This window comes from Scyliorhinus torazame, chromosome 7 (genome assembly GCF_047496885.1).
Source record: "Scyliorhinus torazame isolate Kashiwa2021f chromosome 7, sScyTor2.1, whole genome shotgun sequence".
In the NCBI taxonomy this organism is placed as follows: domain Eukaryota; kingdom Metazoa; phylum Chordata; class Chondrichthyes; order Carcharhiniformes; family Scyliorhinidae; genus Scyliorhinus; species Scyliorhinus torazame.
The window spans coordinates 42,700,066-42,724,782 of record NC_092713.1 but is presented as its reverse complement, the minus strand read 5'-3'; the positions used below and the strand labels follow the sequence as shown (position 1 = coordinate 42,724,782).

Genomic DNA, 24,717 nt, shown 5'->3' with positions numbered 1-24,717 from the left:
TGTGCAAAGTAGGTGGATTGGCCACGCTAAATTGTTCCTTAATTGGGAAAAAAATTATAATTGGCTACTCTAAATTTATTTATTTTTTTAATTAAAAAAATTCAGCAACAATGGGCAGAACAGTACTCTCGTTGGACTCTGCAAAGCCACACAATCGTATTATCCAACATGCTCCAAGGTTTTTAGCTCCACAAATCTTATAAATGGAAAAATATTCAGTAAAATGAATTCTTACTTATAATGAAGTTTAACGTAGGAATATCCTTCTACCAGCACAAAGCTGCTCCAATCCCGCAGGAGGGAAGTGAGTGCAGAGAGAGAGATGCGACACTGAATGGTACTGTATCGGCCATTACTTCCTGGCGTATGGATATGTTTTGGCACTGGGCTAAAGAGAAGAGGGTAAAAACACTTTTAAACAAGCACTAAAGACAAAAGTCATAAGTCATTAAGTTTAACAATGTGTGTGTCACACACACAGGTTAACCCATTAAATGCACATTTTCCCTATATTGAGTTTTTTTATTGCCGGTACAAAAGATCTTCTTGGAACAAAACCACAATATTAACAGTCCAGCACGGGGAAGCATGCTTCCAAGCTCTCTAAAAGACTAAATGATACCAAGTGAATACAGCACCAACTTACATGTCATGTTCCAGTAGTATGCCAATGCGATGCATATGAAGCCACCGCTGCCAGAAGCTGGCATCCATAGATAAAATAGGCTTCCAATAAGAGGCAAACTGGGATTGGCTGGAATCCTTAGAGCCGCTATGCTGCAGTGAAAGCACCTAAGGAAATGATTGGTTACAATCTTTTTTACTGTCAAAAATATGTAATTTAACAACACTAATCTGAACTGCAGACATTTGACCTCATATACTGAACAAGCTGCATTTTTTAGTCAGAAGCTAAAGAATAGCCAAATTTGCAAGAAAGAAAACAGTAGCAATGCCTTAGTTGTAATGGCATTAAACAGCAGGGTAGGAGGTGGGAGTTTTTTCCACCAATGAAATTCTCTTCACACTTATCCATCAGGAAAATGTATTTTAGATGACTGGACAGCCTTTTTATAGAGCTCAATGACCTCCTACTATGCGGTATGATTCTTACATGTGGTTTACCTTAGTTTATTCATCGAGAACAACCCTAAAGTCCTTACTACGTTGCACTTGATAGGTCCTTAAATAATTCTATATTTTTTTGCATTTGTTACTTTGCTTGGGAGGCAATTCCATATATCAATTTCTCTTTGTGTGAAGAACTTCAAACCTGAATTTGCTTTTTACAATTTTGAATTTGCGTCTTGTCATTCTCTTGCAATTTAGTTTAAGTTATTTTCCATGCTTAGCTTTTCCATATGTTTAACATGTTATATGCTACTATAGGACACCTCGGGAAATGTTTGTTCAAGGGTGAAAAACCAAATTCTCTCCATACATCTCTTGTCACCTAGACGTGGGAACTGTGCACCTTGGGTTTAGTATCATATCATGTGGGGAATCTAATTTAAGCACATAATTTATTCAAAAGCCTGAATGAGATTAGGTTTCCTGCACTGCCCATTACAGTAAACAAAATGAAATTGCATTTATATCTTACTGAGCATGAAATCTGTAAAAAAAAAAAAAAAATTCTGTTGCTAACAAAGTCAGAATGTGCAATATCAAAAAAGCTTAAAGATTACAACTCTTTTGTCTTCTTGTACTTATCAGTCTTCAAAATTGACCGCACCTCATCATGCTTTAAATCCTAACTACAGCCTGTATTAAGGACACGTTCCATCAGGTTAACTATTGATTGGCTGGTGTTTAATTTGAGGACGGATAAATTGGTAATAGTTTGAGTATATTCTAACCGGGGCTAGAAAGTATTTGTCCAATCTAAATAAATTTGACAGGCATTTAGAAGGATGACCTCTTTCTCCCTTTTCCCTCGGCTAACCTTATCTCTGATATGGTGAGCAGGCAAATTTAAAACTGGTTCACTTCCCAATTGTTACAGAAACTATAGATTGTTACTGACCGTGCATACAAATATCCAATATCAAATTTATTTTGAAACAAATACACAGATATAGAGAAGGAATTTGCATTTATATGGAGAGACAGTCAATATCCACCAAAACACTCCAACACTTGCTATGTCAAGCAAAACCAATTTCGCTTTTGCTGATTTTGCAGAACTTCATGAAAAATATATTTTTCTCGAATAAACAGTAGATAATCGAAACAGGAATATACAGAATCATCATAATTACCCATTTGTTCAGAATACTCTAAGCTGACTGGAATCGACAGAATCGATATTTTTTTTCTCATTAAGGTGATATTGAAATATATTATTTTATAAATAAATACCGGTGTAGTAGATCCTGGAGGGATGTAGAATAGTGGAACCCCGTTCTTGGTGCTCTCTGGGATGGTGTAATGTTCAGGAATAGTGTTGAAGGATTTGAGATGAACCAGCATCTGATCGGTCTGATTAATGCTAAGGAAGTACATGAAATAGACATCAGCCATTTTTGCCCTGTTAAACACATGACACAGACATCCTGCTTCCCCTCTTACCGTGCAGTCACAGAACAAGATATTGTTCTGTCATTTATGAAACATGCCCAATACTCTTATAAACGTACAACACGTTCCCCTCTCACATGCAATTTCATGTACCTACCTCTGCAGAGTGGTCCAAAACCGCCGGATAACAGTGGTGCGATATGGGCTGGTTATTGGTTTCCTCATGGTACAGCTAATGTCATGGAGCATATCATAGCTGCCCTCCATTGTTACCTCCACCCAGGTCAAGCGCTTGGCCGCATCCAGGGGCCAGGAGGCGACCACAAGATACTCAATTCGCATGTTGTGTTTCCATAGTAGCATCAGCTTCACTTCCAACTGAGTTCCACCTACACTCCAAAGAAGAATGAATGGAGGAGGAGAAAAAAAATTTAAGAATCTCTCATTTGATTTCCTTTCAGAACTGGACCAGGTTCAGGTCCCACTCCAGGACTTACTGGCTACGAAACAGACAGACATCGTGGTACATATTGGTACCAACGATACAGGTAGAGAAAAAAAAGGTCCTGCAAGCAGAATTTAGGGAGCTAGGAAGTAGATTTAAAAACAGGACCCAGAAAATAGTAATCTCTGGATTACATCTGATGACGCATGCTACTGAACAGGCGCCGTAATGTGGCGACTAGGGGCTTTTCACAGTAACTTCATTGAAGCCTACTTGTGACAATAAGTGATGATATAGTGAGTATAGAAATAGGAGATTTGTCCAAATGAATGCATGGCTGGAAAGATGGTGCAGGAGGGAAGGCTTCAGATTTCTGGGCCATTGGAACCGCTTATGGGGACAGTGGGATCTGTACAAGGCAGACAGGCGGACAGGACTGAATCAAAATGGGGCCAGTGTCCTTGCAGGGAGGTTTGCTAGTGCTGTTGGGGAGGGTTTAAACTAACTTGGCAATGGGGTGAGATCCTAAGAGAAGGTTCAGTAGGGGGAGATGCGCGTCCAAAATTAGAAGAGAACAGCAAGTGAGTCAGGAAGGCATTCACGTTATAGGGCATTTAATTGAATACAAGGAGTCTGACGAACAAGGCAAATGGTTGAGGACACAAATTAAAACATGGGGGGAATATGTCATCGCTGTCACTGAGACATGGTTGAGAGTGGGGCAGGACTGACAGCTCAATATTCCAGGATATGGGATCTTCAGGGTAGACAGGGAACGAGGTAAAAGAGGAGGGGTGTTGCAATTCTGATCAGGGAATCAGTTACAGCAGTAAGGAGGGTGACATCTTAGAAGGCTTTTCAAATGAAGCCATATGGGTAGAACTTAAAAACCAGAAAGGAGCAATCACATAGCATGGAGTGTTCTCTAGGCCCCCTAACAATCCAAGAGAAATGGAAGAACAGATATGTAGGTAAATTTTAAAGGAGCGTAAAAATAATAGGGTAGTGATAGTGGAGGATTTCAACTACCCGAACATTAACTGGTGTAGTGATAATGTGAAAGGTTTAGAGGGAGCGAAATTCTTAAAATGAATCCTCAAAAACGTTTTAAGCCAGTATGTAGAAGGTTCTAAAAGAGCTCCTGGCCGTAATTTTAGGTAACTCAGCCGGACAAGTGGCTGAAGGATCAGTGGGGGAGCATTTTGCAGACAGCGATCATAACTCCATTAAATTCAAGATTGTTATGCAAAAGGACAAGGATAGGCCTGAAATCAAAATTCTAACTGAGCGAAGGCTGATTTTAAGGAGATCGGTTATGATTTGGCCAGCATGGACTGGGAACAGATACTTTTAGGTCTAGAGGGGATGCAAGGAAAATCTTTTTCACCCAGAGGATGGCGGGAGTCTGGAATTCACTGCCTGAGAGAATGGTGGAGAGAGAGAGTCTCATAACATTAAAGAAGCATTTAGATGTTCACTTGCAAAGCCAAGGCATACAAGTCTGTGGGCCAAGTGCTGGAAAATGGGATGAGAATAGTTTGGTGGTTGTTTTCACTGGCACAAACACGATGGGTCAAAGGGCCTTTTCTGTGCTGCAGACTCTTATGACCCTATGAAAGAACCCAGTTAGTGATGCAGGCAAGCCTACGTGTATCACTGCTGGTCCCCAGCCCGGATAAATGAGTAGAGTTAGCGACAGGAAGGGCATCTGGCTGTAAATCATCAAAATTATCCAAAAGATACTGATTCATATGAAGGAGTAACCAATCAGCATCATGGCAAACCCATGTAATATGGGAAAAGCCAACAAACAGAATGAAGGAAGGAAATGTGGTTTCCTTTCATTAACCCCAAAGCACTCAACTGCATGAAGTTTTTACAACATTGGTCTGCATCTGCTATTGCAAGTTACTTAGCTCACATGCATACAAAGCAATTGCATCGGGCTGCTTTACCGGGCTGGTTTAGCACACTGGAGGGGCTGGTTTAGCACACTGGGCTAAATAGCTGGCTTTTAAAGCAGACCAAGGCAGGCCAGCAGCGCGGGTTCAATTCCCGTACCAGCCTCCTCGAACAGGCGCCGGAATGTGGCGACTAGGGGCTTTTCACAGTAACTTAATTGAAGCCTACTTGTGACAATTAACGATTTTAATTTTCGTCTAAAGTACTTCATTGGTTTCAAGGCACTTCGGAATATTTTACAGTTGAAAAAGGCATTATGTAATTACAAATTTTTCTGAAGATTCTGAAAACTCTTCCTATCGTCTCACACCAGCACTCAAACACAAAACTCAAGGTTGATTGACACTTCAGTGCAGTACTGAAGGAGTGCTGCACTGTGGGAGGTATCATCTTTTAGAGGAGACACTTAATCGACATCCAGTTTGCCTCTCAGGTGTGCATAAAAGATCCAATTGCATTATTTCACAGAACAGGGGCATGATCACCAATGCCCTGGCCAATACTTATCCATCAGTCAATATCGCAAAGCAGATTATCTGGTTGTTATCACATAGATGTTTGGGAGAGCTTGCTGTGCGCAAATTGGCTACCATATTTCCTACATTTCAACGGGGACTACATTGCAAAAAGTACTTCTTTAGCTGTAAAAAGCTCTGGGATGTACAGAGATCTTGAAGGCACTCACATTTTTTTTTCCACTAAACTCATGTAGTTCAAGATAAACTCCGTGACAGTCACAGGTTGTGAAGCTTAACTCGTGGTAAAGTGAATTATGCCGTGGTAGTAGCAGTTTCCATAGAACCATTGAATCCCTACGTCTGCCCATAATTAGTCACAATCCACAAGGGACCAAAGGCATTGCTACTCTATTTAGAGAGAAACAAGTGTTTATAGCACACATCAATCATGGCTGACCAGGATTCTCTCTTGCCCTTACTGCCTGTGTGGGAATGCTGGAATGATTAGGAAGGTTGATTATCTACCTCATTGGCCGCAGAATGAAGGCTTCTTCCATGGTCAACCAATCCTGAAGTAGAACTTGAGCCCAAAGCTTCTGGCTCAGAGGCAGTGGTGCTACCCACTTAAGTCACAAGATCTCCCCATCGTAGTAGTTTCCAGATCGTGATCATATTAGCAACCAATCTTACTAGAGTCCCAACATGACCTAATCCACCACACAGCAAGCCTTCATTATCACCCCCCTCAATGCTTCTTCACCAGATTGCTCTGCCATTTTAGCAGTATGTATTTACCTTTAGTGATATTAAGTTCCTTCACGGTGTAGCCTTCACGCAACCGTACAGACACTACACTGGTAAGGTCTGCATGCACCTCATTCTCCGCATGCTTCTTCCGCCTCATGGCCAGTGCAGGATTACTGCTGGCAGACACCAGGTGCTCATTGAACAGTTTGTGCTGGGACACTAGATCACAGAAAAATAAATATTTCAGGAATAGAAGGGCCAGACACCGAATGGAAAAAAAAAATACACTCCATAACTTCCTGTAGATATACTTGCCACAGTAATACTCTGGGTTCATAGACTCTCCAGGTCTCAAGAAGCTGTACAATAGAAACGCTTTGTGGTATGCATTCATATTGAGGTTACTTTCTGGGCAGGTGGACATGTAGGATCCAAATGTTGCCATGGCAATGAACTTCATTAGCTCCAAATTTGGCACGTAACCAAAGCTGCAGTCATATGAGTACACACCTCCGACCTGTAAAAAGCATACCAAGTTTTATGTAACCACAGAGTAGCTTGGTCTATTGAGATCAAGGGCCTCAGTTAAAAATACACGGTCACCATGGAAGCCATTCAACAACTTGTTCCAGGACGTGTTTGTAGCCAACAGCCAATAGGGCGGGAGAGGGAGAGGAAAACAGACAAGCCACAGACCATAAAGGGAGGGGGGGAGCCCATAAAAAAGACTGCGAGACACAAGGAGCATAGCCACAGGGGACAGGCGAAAGGGCAAGCAGAGAGGCAGAGGGAGCAGCAATATGCAGTGAATTACTGCTAGGGCCAACACTAGGCAAGGCAATTGAGGCAGATCGGCCAAATGGGGCCCACAGCTACAGAGGAGGGTAAAAACATGTACATGTAAATATTTATAGTGATCCTCGTTTGTTTATGTTTTGTTTTCCATGCTGTTTGGTCTATCTTGCTTTTGTCATTTTAATTTTACCCTGGTTGCTTTTGTTTGATATTATGCACAGTTATGACACTCATGATGTAACGTACAAACTGAATGTGTAACATAAAAATGTGAAAACCAATTTTTTTTAAAATTCTTTTTAAAATATCATGGGCGGGGTTTTCCCAGCCCCGCGCCGGGCCGGAAAATCCCCGTAACCGCGCCTCGCCACCGGCACGTGCTGCGCGGAGAATCGGCGCCATTGGCACCGGCACATTTGGCGCGGTGCCGGTCGCGGGCCGCTCTACGTGGCCGGCCCGCCGTTTCTCCGGCCAATATGGGCCGAGCTGTCGCTCTAAAAAGACAGAGTCCCGCCGGCGCCATCCACACCTGGTCGCAGCCGGTGGGAACTCTGCGCGCAAGGTCGGGGGCGGCCTGTTGGGGGTGGGGGGCACTGACCCCGGGGGGTGGCCTCAGATGGGGCCTGGCCCACGATCGGGGCCCACCGATCAGCGGGCCGGCCTCTCGCTCCCTGGGCCTATTTTCTTACACGCTGGCCCCTGAACTCCCGCGCCATGTTGCGGCGGGGCCCGGCACGTTGAGGGAGGCCACCGCACATACGCGGGTTGGTGCGGCGCACAGTTCACGCCGGGATGGGAGGCTGGAGCGTAAACCGCTCCAGCGCCGTGCTGGCCCCCTATAGGGGCCAGAATCGGTACTCCCAGCGGCCCGTTTCCGACGGCGTGGATACACTGCTGCCGAATGGGAGAATCCTGCCCCATGTTCTTATTAACTGGTGGAGCAGTCTTGAGGAGTTGAATCGCCTACTCCTGCTCCTATTTCCTAAAGATATATATATTTTAGAAAATATTTTATTTCAAACAGAATCAGCAAAACAAAAAATATATACACGCTCACCTGTATAAAGGAACAGGCAATTGTGCCACAGCGTAGTTGGTTCAATAATGTTTCACACACTGCAATATCTGGTACACTTGTGACACCATCAGTGATGATTATGATACCTGTAAGAGAAATGAGCCAATTCAGTGCAAACCTTGAAATAATACTGCAATAGCATCACACTAAGTCCCACAATTTCATTCCTGAATAGTGAGTTTCTATATTATCTTGGAATTGTGGCCCTTTGGTGCAAACTCCCGGCTTGCAGTTGACATGACCCTTAAAATTTAATAAGTGTCCCACCTGAATCATCTGAACATTTATAAGAATACAAAGTGAAAAGGTATTAAACAAAATGTAGTTCGGGTCAAAGTACCACTTGGCCTTCACAACCTACAGGACAAATAATTTTCACCTCCACATTGGTTTTTTTTTAAAAAAGTAATTTTTATTAAAGTTTTTCATAAAATATCAATAACAAAACGAGAAAGAAAAAAGAACCCAACAGGGTTAAGTACAAAACACAATCTAAAAAAGCAACTCCCCAAACCCCTCCCCCCCTGTACCTAAATAATAAATTAACATTAACACCCCGACTTAAGACAACAGGTGTAGACACCCCCCCAGACCCTTCCAGTGTAAATAACATAAACAAAAATAAAGTAACCCCCCCCCACCCCCCAAGCTGCTGCTGCCATTGACCAATGTCTATCGTTCTGCCAGAAAGTCTTAGAACGGTTGCCACCGCCTAAAGAACCCTTGTACCGACCCTCTCAAGGCGAATTTCACCCTCTCCAATTTTTCATAGATTATCATAGAATTTACAGTGCAAAAGGAGGCCATTCAGCCCATCGAGTCTGCACCGGCTCTTGGAAAGAGCACCCTACCCAAGGTCGACACCTCCACCCTATCCCCATAACCCAGTAACCCCACCCAATACTAAGGGCAATTTTGGACACTAAGGGCAATTTTGGACACTAAGGGCAATTTATCATGGCCAATCCACCTAACCTGCACATCTTTGGACTGTGGGAGGAAACCGGAGCACCCGGAGGAAACCCACGCACACACGGAGAGGACGTGCAGACTCCGCACAGACAGTGACCCAAGCCGGAATCGAACCTGGGACCCTGGAGCGGTGAAGCAATTGTGCTATCCACAATGCTACCGTGCTACCCCTAATTTAATGAACCCTGCCATATCGCTGATCCAGGATTCCACGCTTCGGGGCCTTGTTTCTTTCCACTGAAGCAGAATCCTTTGCCGAGCTACCAGGGACGCAAAGGTCACCTCCACATTGTTGAGCTTGTTGAGAGCCAACACATTTCGATTCGGCCAAAGTCAGTCAGGAAACCCTAATTTACTGCTCAAGTAACATTCAGTTGCTAGCTTGTTACAGAAATAACAAATGACTTAAAACCCATGGCAGCAGGGCTGAATAGGACTACAGAAAGCATAGCTCATTGGGTTTGTGGAGACCTCAACACTAGGGTTACTGAAGTCCTAGGGTGGCTGCCACGTCGAAGATTTGGAGGCAATTTCCACAGCAGGGTAGGTTGGGAGCAGGGTCGAGGATGATACCGGTCTGGAGGAACCTTGGATTTGAGCCGGGGAAGCTGAATGCGAGGTTCCAGGGATGGGAAGATAGAGCGGTGAAGTAGATGAAGGATTTGGTTTTGGAGGGGCGGTTCACAAGCTTGGAGGAGTTGAGGGGGAAGTTTGGGTTTCCGCGTGAGAAGGGTTTTCAGTATTTGACGGTGCAGGACTTTGCGAAAAAGGTCTTTCTGACCTTTCCATAGCGCCTGCCTCCTCGTTGTTGGAGGAGGTGCTTATTGCTTAGTGCTTATTGTAATGGGGATGGGGTTGGATGGTGGGGTCATCGCAGCAATTTATGGGAGGATTTTGGAAGAGGATAAGGTGACTATGGTGGTGGTCAAGGTCAAGTGAGAGGAGGAATTGGGGATGGCACTGGAGGAGGGACTGTGATGTGTAGTGCTGTGGAGGGTGAATGCTTCAACCTTGTGCGTGAGGCTGGGGTTGAGACAGTTGAAGGTGGTGCACAGGGTGCATTTGACAAAGTCAAGGATGAGCCGGCTGTGTGTAGAGGATACTTGCGAATGGTGTGGGAGGGGGCCGGCTAATCATGTGCACATGTTCTGGTTCTACCCGAAGCTGGAGAAATTTTGGGAGTTGTTTTGCAGCACCATTGGCAATCCTGCCTGTGGATTTGGAGCCGGGTCCTCTGGGGGCCATTTTCGGGGTTTTGCAGATGAGAGCGGGGGCTGATGTTTTAGCCTTCGCCTCGTTGATCGCTCGCAGGCGGGTTCTGTTGGGGTGGAAGTCAGCTTCTTCACCCTGTGCCTTGCCGTGGTTGGGGGATCTAATGGAATTCTTACATCTTAAGGTGAAATTTGCCCTAAGGGGGAAAAAAGAAGGCTTCCACAAGAGATGGGGTTTGTTTATTTTACATTTCAAATAGCTAGTTACTGTTAATTATTAGGGGGAGGGAGCGCGAGGGGAGTTGGTGCAGGATTTATTATATTTGCGAGTGTAATGTTTTTTTTTTGTTTGGTAAAATGTTACAATGCTAAAAATTTGAATAAAATTTTTTTTTTTTTTTTAAAGCTCTAGAGTTACTGTCAGGTGTAGGATTAATTTTGTTTTCTCTGTTCTTCAGGCTTTCCCACATTCACACATTCCCTTAGGGAAAGTAGGAACTTGGCGGCATTTCTGCTATTCTTTAACCAGTGATATATGAACCATATAGAGTTTGTCTCACTCTCCAATTCTTCCTTTCACTAGGGAAAACCCAGATATGTACTACCCAGCTGCTCAGGCACATCCTCTCCTCCCCGGCTGAAAGGAATTCAATGATCCAGTTGAGATTGGACTTATTAATAGGATTTAAAGTAAGGATCAGGCTGTCTTCGGATTAAAACTCCCAATCTCAAAGACAGATAATGGAAAATGTATTGACCTGCACTGGAGTTGGACGGCAGTAACTGAAGTGCTAGGATGCCATTGCGGATCATGTTGACGAGTCCCATATCAGGTGTTACCATGGAAAATGCCATCTTACGTGAAGATTGATCATAGAAGTCAGTAGTATCTCCTTGGGATAAAATGGGCCTGTCAGACTGATTTAAGAGGCAAGAGATTAGATACAAAATCAGAATTAACGAACAGTAGCATATTTATTTTTTATTAAATTTAGAGTACCAAATTCTTTTTTCCCCAATTAAGGGGCAATTTAGCTTGGCTAATCCACCTACCTTGCACATCATTTGGGTTGTGGGGGTGGGGCCCACGCAGACATGGGGAGAATGTACAAACTCCACATGGACAGTGACCCGGGGCCGGGATCGAACCCTGGTCCTCGGTGCCATGAGGCAGCAGTGCTAACCACTGCACCACCATGTCACCCTATAGTAGCATAATTTCTGATCAGTTAAAACAGATCTTTACAATCAGGCAAGGCTGTCATGCTATGCTCATTTAAGTGCTGCAGCCATACATTACCATCTGTTTGAGAAATAATAATACGACTTTTCTTTTTGTGAAGCAGTGAATTTTCCTGCACAATTAGGTCTGAAAGTTTACTTTAGTTAGGTGCAGGGTAATAACTGCGTTATTTTCTCCCAGTTCAAATGTAGCACAAATTAGAAAGGCAATACTTAAACAGAATGCATTAACTGCTCACTTCAAAAGTTCTCTACTAGACCAAAATATAAAATCCATATCTAACACTAGCCTCACAGCCAATTAGTACTTTGAATGCTGTACCCAGATGACTGAGTACTCTTTCCCTCCACTTTTATTGAGACACTGACCTGTGTTTTAGGCTTGTAGTGCTGTTGAAGAACCTCAGCCACATTGTTTTCAAATGCTCGTAGTTGCTGATAAATATTCTGATGGAAAGTATCCAAGTTGTTTCGATCCAATAAACAGCCTTGAACTAGAACCTACAATGTACAGACACTCAGGAAGATTAGAAGGGTCAGCAAATGCATAAGCAGCTCAGATGGGAGATACATCTGCAGGAATAGACTAAACAATGATTTGTGAGAACATGTTATGTCCATAAAAAAATATGAAATTATCCAGACTCGATGCATGGTCCATGCCTGCTTATTCTATCCAATGGCAATCTCAGACTCCCAGTTTAAATATAAAAGATAGAAAATAGGTTAAAGATCAATTTACATAAATTTGAACCAATAGATCCAAACCCAAATAATATAAAAGCAAAATACTGCAAATGCTGGAAATCTGAATTGAACAGAAAATGCTGGAAAAATTCAGTAGGTCTGGCAGCACCTGTGGAGGGAGGAGCAGAGTTAATGTTTTGAGTCTCTATGACTTTTCCTCAGAGCTCTGAAGGAGAGTCATGCAAACCTAAAATGTTAGCTGTTTTCTCTCTCCATAGAAACTGCCAGGCCTACAGAATTTTTCCAGCAATTTCTGTATTTATTTTAGGCCTAAACACAAGTAAGAATCTAACTTCACCTGTAGAATGCTCGCATACTTAGTCGGCACTTTAGTGGTGATGATTCATTCATTACAAAAACAAATACATTTGGTGTAATTTATGAATGTAAAATTTTCATCCTGTGCACCTGCACTGGATTTGAACTTGGGTCCAAATGGAAAAAGGAAGATGCACCCTGCAGTGTCATCAAGTATCCAAAAACACCTTCATCCAGACTGATTCAATCTTTAATCTATGCTTTAGCCATCTGGCTCGCTGCTGTCCTGGGTTAAGTTCTAATTTTGTCTGTTAATCAAAGTAACAGTGACAATGGCCAATATTAATAGTAGCCAGATTCAGACTCCCCACTTGTATAAAGAATAAATAGTAGCAGGAGAAAGAGATAAACAAAATAAAAGGAGATGGATTGTTGGATAAAATAACTTCCTTGAACTGCATGGAGAGGAAATAATAATTAGTCCACATATGCAAGCTTGATACAGCACAGGTATGAAATCCGACTTCTCTATGGAACATATGGACCTCAACTTTAAAAATAAGACCATTGGGACTTCCAGTGGCTGTCCTGCAGTGAGTGATCACACATAAGGTGGCTCCTGCCTGAGGTCGCATTCTTTGGCCCTTTCTGCCCGTTTTGCAGGGCTTTTGCTGGTGGAAAATGTGAGAATATCTAAGACTATGGCATTCTCCTTCTGAATCTGAGGATCGTGGGACTGCCTGAAGGGCTCAAGAGAATGCAGGCCATGAAGTATGTCACCAAGATGTTTGAGAAGTTGGTGGGGAAGGGGGTCTTTGAGCATTCTCCTGGAGTGGATCGGACATACAGGTCATTGAGGAAGAAGCCGAAAGCGGGAGAGCTGCCGAGAGCGGTCATTGTGAGGCTGCATCTGTACTTGGATAAGGAGAGGATTCTGCAGTGGCCAATAGATGAATACACTTGGGAACGCCATACGGTCCATATCTACGAAGGCTTGGGAGTGGATCTGGCCAAGGCGCGAGCCGGGTTTAATAGGGTCAAGGCTCTATTTAGAATCAAGGTGTGGTTTGGTGGAGACATTTAACGAGTCGGCTGGCGAGCAGGAGCTTCCATCCATTGACACAGGCGGCAATTTCACTTATTTTGGAGAAGGATAAGGACCCAGAGGAGTGTGGATCGTATCGTCCGATATCATTGTTAAATGTGGATGCAAGGCTATTGGCAAAGTGTGTGGAGGATTGTGTGCCAGGGGCGATAGATGAAGATCACGTGGGGTTTGTGAAGGGGCAGCAGCTGTTGGCTAACATTTGGAGGCTGTTAAATGTGAATATGATACCCTCGGGGTAGGGTCAGGAAACGGAGGTGATAGTGTCTATGGACATGGAGAATGTGTTTGACCACATTGAGTGGGATTATTCGTTCCAAGGTGTTGGGACAGTTTGATTTGGGCATTGGATTGGTTGTTCTACAGGGCCCCCAGGTGAGTGTTCACACAAATAATGTTAGCTTGGGGTATTTCCATCTGCACCTGGGAACGAGACAAGGGTGTCTGTTGCCTCTGTTGCCTTTTCGTTAGCGATTGAGCAATTGCCAATGGCACTTAGGGCTTCGGGAGGGGTGGCGGGGTATTGAAGGGGGGGATGTAGCATTGGGTTTCCTGTATGTATATTCCCTGTTATTGTACGTCACGGACCCAGTGGAGAGTATGGATAGAGATATTGATGGAGTTTGGGTCACTTTCAGGGTATAATGTAGGAAAGAGCGAGGTGTTCCCAGTCAATGCATGGATGCAGGGATGGGGCTTGGAGATGTTGCTGTTTCAGCTGGTCAAGTGAGTTTTCGGTATTTGGGTATAAGAGTATTTTGGTATTTGGGCCCAATTGCTTAAGCTGAACCTGGCGAACATGGTGGAAGGGGTGAAGGTGGATTTTAAGAGGTGGAATGTTCTACCGCTTTAGCAAGCTGGGAGAGTGAGGGGCGGGTGTACCCTTGGTTAGGATGGTGTTTTGGAGAGGGGCAGGCGGAGAGGGGGTTGGCACTGCCAAGCTTGCAGAATGATTACTGGATGGCGAATGTTGAAATGTTCAGTAGTGGGATATGGAGGAGAGGTCGGTGTGGGGCAGATGGAGGAGGCCTTGTGTAGAGGGACGAGCTTGAAGGCATTGTTATTCGCACCTCTTCCGTTCTCGCTGGTTAGGTACTCCACGGGCCTAGTGGTGTGGAATCAGTGCAGGCAGCATTTTAAGACGGAGGGTATGTCATTGTGTATGCCGATCTGTGGCTGGACTCTGCGTTCAGGCTGTGGGAGTAGGTGGGTAGAGAGTGTTTTAGGGACCTGTTCGAGGGGGGTAGTTTTACGTAGATGGGAGAGTTGGAGGAGGAGTTCCAGTTGCTGGGTTCTGGTACCTGCAAGTCAGGGATTTTGGGAGAAAGGAATTGACCACATTTCCAAGGTTGCCGCCCCCTGCATTGCATCAAAAAATTCTATCTGGGAACAAGATAGGGGAGAGTAGGGGCAGCACGGTGGCGCAGTGGTAGCACTGCTGCCTCACGGCGCCGAGGTCCCAGGTTCGACCCCGACTCTGGGTCACTGTCCGTGTGGAGTTTGCACATTCTCCCCGTGTTTGCGTGGGTTTCGCCCCCACAACCTAAAGATGTGCAGCGTAGGTGAATTGGACACACTAAATTGCCCCTTAATTGGAAAAAATAAAGCGGATAATCTAAAAAAAAAAATTTTAATTTTTAAAAGATAGGGGAGAGTAGGATCTCGGACAAATGCGGGAAGTTGATGGAAAGAGAGAGGTCCTCAGTGGATTTGCTATTAGGTGGTCAGAGGATGGGTTTGTTTTGAGGCAGAGGTTGTTCATTGCCTTCTTTCAGGAATGGTAAATGTCACCTGCGTGGGAGGATGGGTTGGGATTGTTTTACTGTGTTGTGGTTATTTTTTGTGTTTTTTAGGATAATTTGAAAGTGGATTGGGCTGGGACATGTATTAGCACTATGGCTTGTGGATCATGATTATTTTTGTTCTGTGCTTTGAAAAGGATTTGAAAATGCCTTGAATAAAAATATTATAAAAAAATAAGTAAGATCTGGAGACATTTGGGGGGGGCACGGCTGGCGGTGCATAAGTATTAAAAAAAACCTGTGTTTGTTGACTAACGGAATGTTGGTAACAATATAGTAATCAGCAGCATCAGACAAATTCTTACGGCTAACCAAGTGCTCACCTGATGAGATTGGAGTCCTATGATAGAAGAATATGCAAGAATAGTTATGTAGATCTCTGGTTGAAACACTATATCTGTACCCGGGACTTTGAATGCTCGCAATAATTCCATTAAACATTTTGAGAGTGCATGAAACACTTCATCGAAAATCAGCTCCCCAGTAGAATCGTCCTGTGGAACAGTCGCAAAAAATCACTTAGGTGGACAAGAAATAGATACTATATGAAATGAAATGAAAATCGCTTATGGTCACAGGTAGGCTTCAAATGAAGTTACTGTGAAAAGCCCCTAGTCGCCACATTCCGGCGCCTGTTCGGGGAGGCTGTTACGGGAATCGAACCGTGCTGCTGGCCTGCCTCGGTCTGCTTTCAAAGCCAGCGATTTAGCCCTGTGCTAAACAGCCCCAGCCCAATATCTAATTTCAAAGAAGTAATGTACTTGTGACTGACAGTGGGGTAACAAGCACAGCTGCAGAAAAAGGGAACTTGCATTTATAAAGCACCATCCCCCTGCTCAGAACACCCCAAAATGTTGACAACCAAATCAGTTATTTTTGAAGCATTGGCAGTTATTGTTTTATTGGTAAAACCAGCAACTGATCTGCACATGGAAAGATCCCATAAACAAGACAAGCTATTTTTGGTTTTGTTGGTCGAGGAAAATGTGGAATTTTCCCTCTTCTGCATTTCCATCTGATCAGGCAGCCTTCAGTTTAATTTGTCATCTGAAAGACAGCACTTTGGCGGTGCAGCGCCACGTCAGTACTGGAATTAATCTTGGTCAACCTTATGAAACTGGATTGGATTGGATTGGATTTGTTTATTGTCACGTGTATCGAGGTACAGGGAAAAGTATTTTTCTGCGAGCAGCTCAACAGATCATGAAGTACACGGGAAGAAAAGGGAAGAAAAGAAAATACATAACAGGGCAACACAAGGTATACAATGTAACTACATAAGCACAGGCATCGGATGAAGCATACAGGGTGTAGTGTTAATGAGGTTAGTCCATAAGAGGGTCATTTAGGAGTCTGGTAACAATGGGGAAGAAGCTGTTTTTGAATGTGTTTGTGCGTGTTCCCAGACTTCTGTATCTCCTGCCCGATGGAAGAAGTTGGAAGAGTGAGTAAGCCGGGTGGGAAGGGTCTTTGATTATGCTGCCCGCTTTCCCCAAGCAGCGGGAGGTGTAGATGGAGTCAATGGATGGGAGGCAGGTTCGTGTGATGGACTGGGTGGTGTTCACGACTCTCTGAAGTTTCTTGCGGGCCTGGGCCGAGCAGTTGCCATACCAGGCTGTGATGCAGCCAGATAGGATGCTTTCTATGGTGCATCTGTAAAAGTTGGTAACGGTTAATGTGGACATGTCGAATTTCCTTAGGTTCCTGAGGAAGTATAGGCTCTGTTGTGCTTTCTTGGTGGTAGCGTCGATGTGGGTGGACCAGGACAGATTTCTGGAGATTTGCACCCCTAGGAATTTGAAACTGCTAACCATCTCCACCTCGGCCCCGTTGATGCTGATGCAGCAGTGCTACCAAAGTGACACTTAACCCAACCACAAACAAACCCACAACAAAGCAAACCTACCCAGCAGAATGATTACCGCTCAATACATGATTATATGGACATTACCTTTCAACGGTGGGAATTCTCAATACCAGTTCTTTCCCTTCCACCAGTTACATGTGTGCCACAGTGAGCCATCACACGTGTCAGCCAATGACCAGCTCCAACAGGGGAGAATCCAACCAACATGCCTTGACATTCAATAGCATAATCACCACTGAATACACCACTACCAACATGTTGGGGGTTACCATTGAGTAGAAACTGAACTAGAACAAGTCATATAAATGCTGCCTTAGCAGGTCGAGGCTGAGAATTCGGTGATGATTAACTCACCTCCTGATTCTCCAAAGCCTGTCTATCATCTACATGTCACTTGTCAGGAGTATGATAGAACACTCGCCACTTGCTGGATGAATGCAGCTCCAACAACACTCAAGAGCCTCGACACCATCCAGGACAAAGCAGCCCGCTTGATTGGCACATTATCCACCACCTTCAGCATTCAATCTCTCCACCACCAACACACAGTGGCAGCAGTGTGTACCATCTACTAAATACATTGCAGCATCTCACCAAAGCTCTTTCAACAGCACCTTCCAAATCTGCAACCTCTAACAAGAAGGACAAGGGCAGCAGATACCTGGGAACAGGACTGCCTGCAGGTAACCCGCCACATCACTCACCATTCTGACTTGGAAATATATCAGCGTTCCTTCACTGTCGTTGAGTCAAAATCTTGGAACTCCCTCTCTAACAGGGTGTACCTACATCACATGAACTGTAGCAGTTCAATGTGGCTCACTGCCACTTTCTCAAGGGCAATTAGGGATGGGCAATAAATGCTGGCCTCACCAGCGATGCCCACATTCCATGAAATTATTTTTTAAAACCCACACAAATTTCTTCAACAAACATTCTTTGCTGTCAATCCAAGTTTTCTATCACAGTGGCCCTCTGCATTTTATATCTCTCTTATATTTTTGATATTACTGAAAGTTTTGTATTTTAACATAGAAGGGAGCAGTAAAACCTATGCACATTTAACAAGTTTTGAACATTTTAGCTGATGTTTGGTCACTTTAATTTCCCCTGTGCAACATTTTAATATTCTACTCCTGTAATATCAAGAGTGGAAGTGGGCTGAAGGTAACACTATCACTTCAAAACAACACCAGTATGATTTCACGAAGCCACATCAGGAGAACTTACAAAGGGAAAGGTAAAATCGCCATAGCCCCAGATGACCATAGGCTGCTTTCCCCTTCTGAGGGAGAGAGTTGACTGGTGATGATTTAACCTGAGGATCACCACACCTCAGGCGAGGGGCAAGGTTGAGAAGGCGCAGCCTTCACCAATAACCTCAGCCGGTACGGGAGTTGAACTCGCGATGCTGGCCTTACTCTTAAGCAAAGTTTCACAGCCAGCAACAACTGCATTTATATAGTGCCTTTAATGTCACAAAACATTTCAGCACACTTTGCAGGAGCGATAACATAAAAACTTGACATTGAGCCATGAGGTAATTAATATTAGCACATGGTTTAGTCAAAGAGGTAGGTTTTAAGCAATGCCTGTAAGAAGTAGTGAAGTGATAAGGACTCAGCAGCAAAAAGGCATGAACGTCTCCAGCAAGTTTTATGATCTCCCTTTATATTGTTGAAGGATATGCGCTAAAGCAATGGTGTAAATAGTGATATATACTGATGTGTGTAAAACATCGGTCGGACATCTGCGAATGAGGAATGTGATATGCTGGCTCGGAATGGAACTTGGGAAATACCGGGCAGTTAATCTTGGAAATCCACATGACCCAGACATCATTCACACAGACTGAGACCAACTACAAAGAGCCAGAGTGGATTTAACAAATGACAATGACCACATGCGGAGGATCATTCTCGATATACCTGAATCAACTAAATTTCAAAAATTGTCATTAAATTATACAGCCCCTCAACTATATGAATGAACTTCTGTCTCAAGAAGAATTAATAAGTAAATTATAACAATATATACATTGCACAATAAATTAAATTGTTTGCCAAAGTTGTTGATGAAACCCACAATATTTATTCAGATGTTTGGATTTAATAGTCTTCAATTTAACACTCTCTCCACCAAATATAACAATTACTCACCACAATCCCTGTCGACGGACTGAGATCCAATTCAATAACAAAGCGATATCGTTGAGCAAGGAAGGTAATGTGGGTCGATGGTACCAGTTGGTAGTAATGAGCAGCAACTGGTTCATCTGGTTGCCAGCCCTTCGGTAGGACACTGAGAATATCCAGTTCATTTTTGGAGTTGCGCTGTAATAAGAGGAAACATTGTCACTGTAAGATGGGGGAGGCGGGGCATACTGGTACTGTCACTGGGCTAGTAATCCAGAGACCCACTGTTCTGGGGACCCGGACTCAAATCCCACCACGGCAGATGGTGAAATTTGAAATCGATGAAAATCTGGAACACAAAGTGCAATTGTCATAGAAACCCATCTAATTCACTAATGTCCTTTAGGGAAGGAAATCTTCCATCCCTACCTGGTCTGGCTAGCAAGCCACTCAAGAGTATTTCAGGGTAGGCAATAAATACTGGCCCTATTACCAAGAATGAATTTTAAAAATCACAGACTTCAGTTACATGAATAAACTATAGGAGCTGAATTCTCCTCAGAGAGAAGGAGGTTTGATAAGAAGTTTTCAAAATCATGAGGCGCCTCGGCAGAGTGGATAGAAAGAAACATTGGCAGAAGGGTTGAAAAGGTGATTAGAAAAAGAACCAAAAAAGGCAACAGGAGGAAAATTTTTTTAATGCAGTTATAACCTGGGGCTTTCAAAAGGTAAGAACCTGAAGAGTAAAAAAGCGGCCAGTCTCTCCAGAAAGGGCAAAGGATTGGGACAAGCTAATTTCCAATCTGCTGACAGAGAGCTAGCATGGGTTTGAAATACCAAATAACCTTCTTCTGTGCTGTAACCATTCTATGATTTCTTTTTTATTATTCCACTTCAAAACACACACAATTCCACCTTTCATTCACTCTTGCAGAATAACGTCACTTAGGAATTCTCTTTGTAACTCACCATTACTTAATTCTTTCATTCAAGTGAAAACTTTGCAATATGTTAGGAAAACAAAGGTAGTTTTAAGGAATTTATATTTGTATTGGTAAACATTTGAAATAAGGTATAGTTTTAAGTGGGTTTAATTTAATGTTCCTGTGCCTGGAAGGCCAAAATCTATAGTTAAATTCATGCTGGACAAAGGTATTTTTTATGTGTGGGAGTTGGTTAAGTTCCAACTGTGTCTCTATTGTGCTTAAAAGATGCTACTGCATGTAGAATAAATAAAAGGCAGAAGCATGTGGGGACTGCTTAGCAACTGGGGTCTTGTAAAGTAGACACGCTTTTAAGTTTTAATTTTGCTAATTTGATTGCAGTTGGAGATATGTAGTGAGAGAGAAGGCAGCTCTCACAGCTCTGCTGGAAGCAGTTAATAGAACATAGAACAGTACAGCACAGTACACAATGTTGTGGGTTTAGAAGGCTGGAGAAGGAACATCGCTCTCCGGTTTTCGAGAAGAAAAGCCATATCATGGAGTAATGGTTAAGAAAACAAGTGCAGGGATCTGAAGAGCAGCTAGTTAAAGAAAATAGAAAATTGAAGAGAAGTGTCCAAAAAGTCTGTAGTTAATGAGCAATGACCAAAGTATTGTTCGGAAGAAATCAAGGGAGAGTAAACAAAGTGCTCCGAGTTAAAGAGACAATTGCAGAGACCAGATTTAAAGTGGGACAACAGCTTTCAAAGGTAAAATGAACGTCTGTTGCCATTTTAATAGTTTGAGAATCAAAGGTTAAAGCAATTGTGAGCAGTTTGCACAGCAGTCAAGACAAAGAAATCCTAAAGAGGGTGGTGTAAAATCCAGGACTGTAAAGGAATATTGTACAATAAACCAACTTTATGTGTATAATTTTTTTTTAATTCCCCTGTTGTTAAAACTAATTAGCGGTCCTGTGACTCTGTCCCTCCACGTTTTATTTTTAAAAAGCAAAAGTTACGGTCTTTTGAGCTTGGGATCCATTCTGGGATATTCCCGTCCAGTTACAACACCAACTGGAATTGTAACAAATCTACATCATTCTTCCAGCACTACCACACTGATACACCAAATTTCTCTCATTAATAGAGAACCCCTTTGGAGAAATAAGGCAAAGAGAGTGGAGAGTTTGATAATAGCTGTTCTATAACTCACACAGAGCTTTAGTAAAAAGATCTGCCACAGAAACAGCTATTTCATCAGTGCATTTTTTGGTACATATCCAAACCAAATCATATATTGCTACAGAGACAGTATCAAGAGACTCTGCCTGTTGACTCAGCGGCTACCAGCACTCAGCAACTACCAGCACTCTTATAGTGTTAAACTGAGCCACGCAAACCAAAGAGGTCCCAAGTTCAATCCATGTATAATTGCACCAGTTAACCTCAAGGGCAGAACAATAGGCATCAGTATCTCTGGGCTGGAGAACGACAGAAAAGTGAGAAGATTCACATTCTTGATTGGAAAGGAAATGTAAGAAGGCACTTCAATGAGTGAAATAATCTATCTCAACAAATCCTGAAACAACCTATGTTCACAATAAATGATCAGTGACAACAACATTCATGGCCACCTTATTTTCGCCAATGTACAAAGAGTGCAATTTACATTTCATATTAAGATTAATATGGCAGGTTAGGTTCCCATTATTCCAGCAGGGCCCTCTATTCACCCATGCACCCACAAACAGGACTTAGAAAAATTCCCCAAACCCTTTCACTCACAAGCTCTGACTCTGACATCGGTCGAATGCTTTGATTGAGCTTGCTGAGAAACCACGCTAATCTCACATTGCGAGAAATCCGATATTCCTTCTTCATAAGCAGGAAAACTTGGCCTGCTTCTTCCACCTGTCAAAATAAAAATATAAGTAAATACTGTGGAACTAGAGAAATTCCTTTAGGTCATCAGAAGCTCTATTAGTGTTATTATAAGGGAACATGCCTTAATAAGACTACAAGTACTAAGTACCCCATCAGTTTGCAACAATGACATTTGAATAATTTTCTTTTTACAATTTCTCTTTATTTCACTTTCTTACTTTGGTCTTTGTATTAAATTATTGTAAAATTAAGGTCCCAGAAAGCCCATGTTATACATCACCAATTGGAAGAGGACGAGGAACCCAAATGTCTATTTCCATCAAAATGCTGTTTATGTTCTCATATGCCGTCCCCTTATGTTACAAGAGTTCATTTCAAACCAAACAGAGAATTTACTGTCTTAAATTCTTTCTCCCGATATTCAGGAGCAGGCATCTTTCTTTAGCACAACACAATCATTTTGTGAAATGTCTCACGCTCCAGCATAGGCCAAGGTATATCTTAAAAAGCTCTCCTGCAGGTCTACTGTTACACAAAGTCAATCAGTGTTAGGTGCTGGGAGCATTTCACCATCATAAGAATGATATTATTATTAACCGGGAAAATGTAACTATTTGAAATAAACTTTTAACATCCAGTTAGAAATGTCCAAACATATAACAGCCCACACCCACCAGCTATATAACCCTAACATTATTTTTTTATTCATTCATGGAATGTGGGCCAGCATTTATTGCCCATCCCCAATTGCCCTTGAACTGAGTGGCTTGCTAGACCATTTCAGACGGCATACAAGAATCAACCACATTGCTGTGGGTCTGGAGTTACATGTAGGCCAGAGCAGCTCATGGCAGATTTCCTTTCCTAAAGGACATTAGTGAACCAGTTAGTTTTTTACAACAATCATCAGACTTTTAATTCCAGATTTCTATTGAATTCAAATTTCACCATCATCCATGATTTGAACCCGGGTCCCCAGAGCATTAGCTGGGTCTCTAGATTACTAGTCCAATGACAATACCACTGCCTCTCTTGATCCTAAGCAATACATTGTTGCTAGCATGCCCACTTACAGTACTTATGTAGCTTATAATCCTGTGCTACAGATATTAATGCCTGCTCTTGCTATACCACCTATTCTATTTCAATCTGATGTATAGTTTGATGCATTAGTATCTGAATGCTGTATAGTCATCTCACTATAAAAATCATGATATTAGAGTTAAACCCCATAATTATTAAGATTGGTTTAAAGCTTATAAAACCCCAAAATGTCAGTCAAAGATACTGCAGTGTGCTACATGTAGCTAACTTTGGCTTGTGCAGGAAGCAATTCATATTTTGTCTGTACTGATAGGTAGTATTCACAGGAAAGCACAGTAGCACAGTGGTCAGCACAGTTGCTTCACAGCTCCAGGGTCCCAGGTTCGATTCCCGGTTTGGGTCACTGTCTGTGTGGAGTCTGCACGTTCTCCCCGTGTCTGCATGGGTTTCCTCTGGGTGCTCTGGTTTCCTCCCACAGTCCAAAGATGTACAGGTTAGGCGGATTGGCTATGCTAAATTGCCCTTAGTGTCCAAAATGTTAGGTGGGGGATAGGTACGAAGTGTGGGCTTAAGTGTTTCCAAGGGCCGGTGCACTCGATGGGCTGAATGGCCTCCTTCTGCACTGTAAATTCTATTAAATGTTGAGGAGGCGCTTTTAAAAAAAATTCTTTCATAGGATGCAAGTGCCACTGGACAGGCCAACATTTGTTGCCCATGCCCAAGGCAACAACTTTTAGCAGTGTACTTGAAGACATTAAAATAAAAGCAAAATAGAAACAGAAAGTGCTGGCAAAAGCGCAGCCTGTCTGGCAGCATCTGTGGAGAGAGAAACTGAATCAACGTTTCAAGTTCAATATGACTCTTCTCTTGGGAACTGAAGGAGTCATATTGGATTGGAAAGGTTAACCTGGTTTATCTCTCCACAGGTGCTGCCGGACTGGCTGCGTTCAACCAGCACTTTCTGACTTTACTTGGTGAAGACAACCCGGAGTGATTGTTTTATATAGAGTGTGGCACGGGTTCCCGTAACGTTGGTTTGCTAATGGAAGCCCAGTTTACTGATGACACAGCACCTGCTCCCATTACAAATAAACATGCGTTGCAATTTTGATCCTCAAAACGAGGAGTGCACTTTGCCTCTCCAAAACTCAGAGAGGGAGAAAGTGACTCCTGTGCAGGTGACAAGTGGAGTTGGCCAGGAGCAGTGCAGAGTGTGTCTTGTGGGCAGGTTAGTCAGTTGGGGGGAGAGAGAGGGGTTGCCCACCCACACCTCTGCTGCCCACCCACACCTCTGCTGCCCATGCAGCCAGTAGCGGATCCCTCAGTCTGTGCCCCCTGGCACACTCCCTGTTTACACACACACTGACCCAAACCCTCCCCTCCTCCTCCTGCAGTTACCTCGGAATCTCTCTCGCCCCCGGACATGCTCGCTGGCCGCTCTCATGCCCCTCCCGCCCCCGCCGACACCACCTTATCGATCAGAGCCGCCGCTTTGGCTCTCTGCACATCTCCCGGCCACG

At 43.3% G+C, this 24,717-nt stretch overlaps 1 protein-coding gene across 2 annotated transcripts in view; it reads right to left on the bottom strand.

The window, feature by feature from the left end:
• The window catches only part of szt2 (SZT2 subunit of KICSTOR complex), a 292,175-nt gene extending 267,459 nt beyond the window's left edge, over positions 1–24,716 (bottom strand). For both annotated transcript variants that reach the window (XM_072510616.1, XM_072510617.1), the window contains exons 1-13: positions 24,596–24,716; positions 22,055–22,180; positions 19,369–19,542; positions 15,666–15,836; positions 11,800–11,931; positions 10,947–11,106; positions 7,985–8,091; positions 6,448–6,649; positions 6,181–6,351; positions 2,678–2,909; positions 2,362–2,491; positions 647–792; positions 236–388 (exon numbers count right to left, since the gene is read on the bottom strand). In XM_072510616.1, coding sequence (XP_072366717.1) covers positions 236–388; positions 647–792; positions 2,362–2,491; positions 2,678–2,909; positions 6,181–6,351; positions 6,448–6,649; positions 7,985–8,091; positions 10,947–11,106; positions 11,800–11,931; positions 15,666–15,836; positions 19,369–19,542; positions 22,055–22,180; positions 24,596–24,622 — 1,931 coding nt within the window. In that variant the 5' untranslated portion in view covers positions 24,623–24,716. The remainder of the gene's footprint in view (positions 1–235; positions 389–646; positions 793–2,361; positions 2,492–2,677; positions 2,910–6,180; positions 6,352–6,447; positions 6,650–7,984; positions 8,092–10,946; positions 11,107–11,799; positions 11,932–15,665; positions 15,837–19,368; positions 19,543–22,054; positions 22,181–24,595) is intronic.
• Position 24,717: the final 1 nt, after the last annotated feature.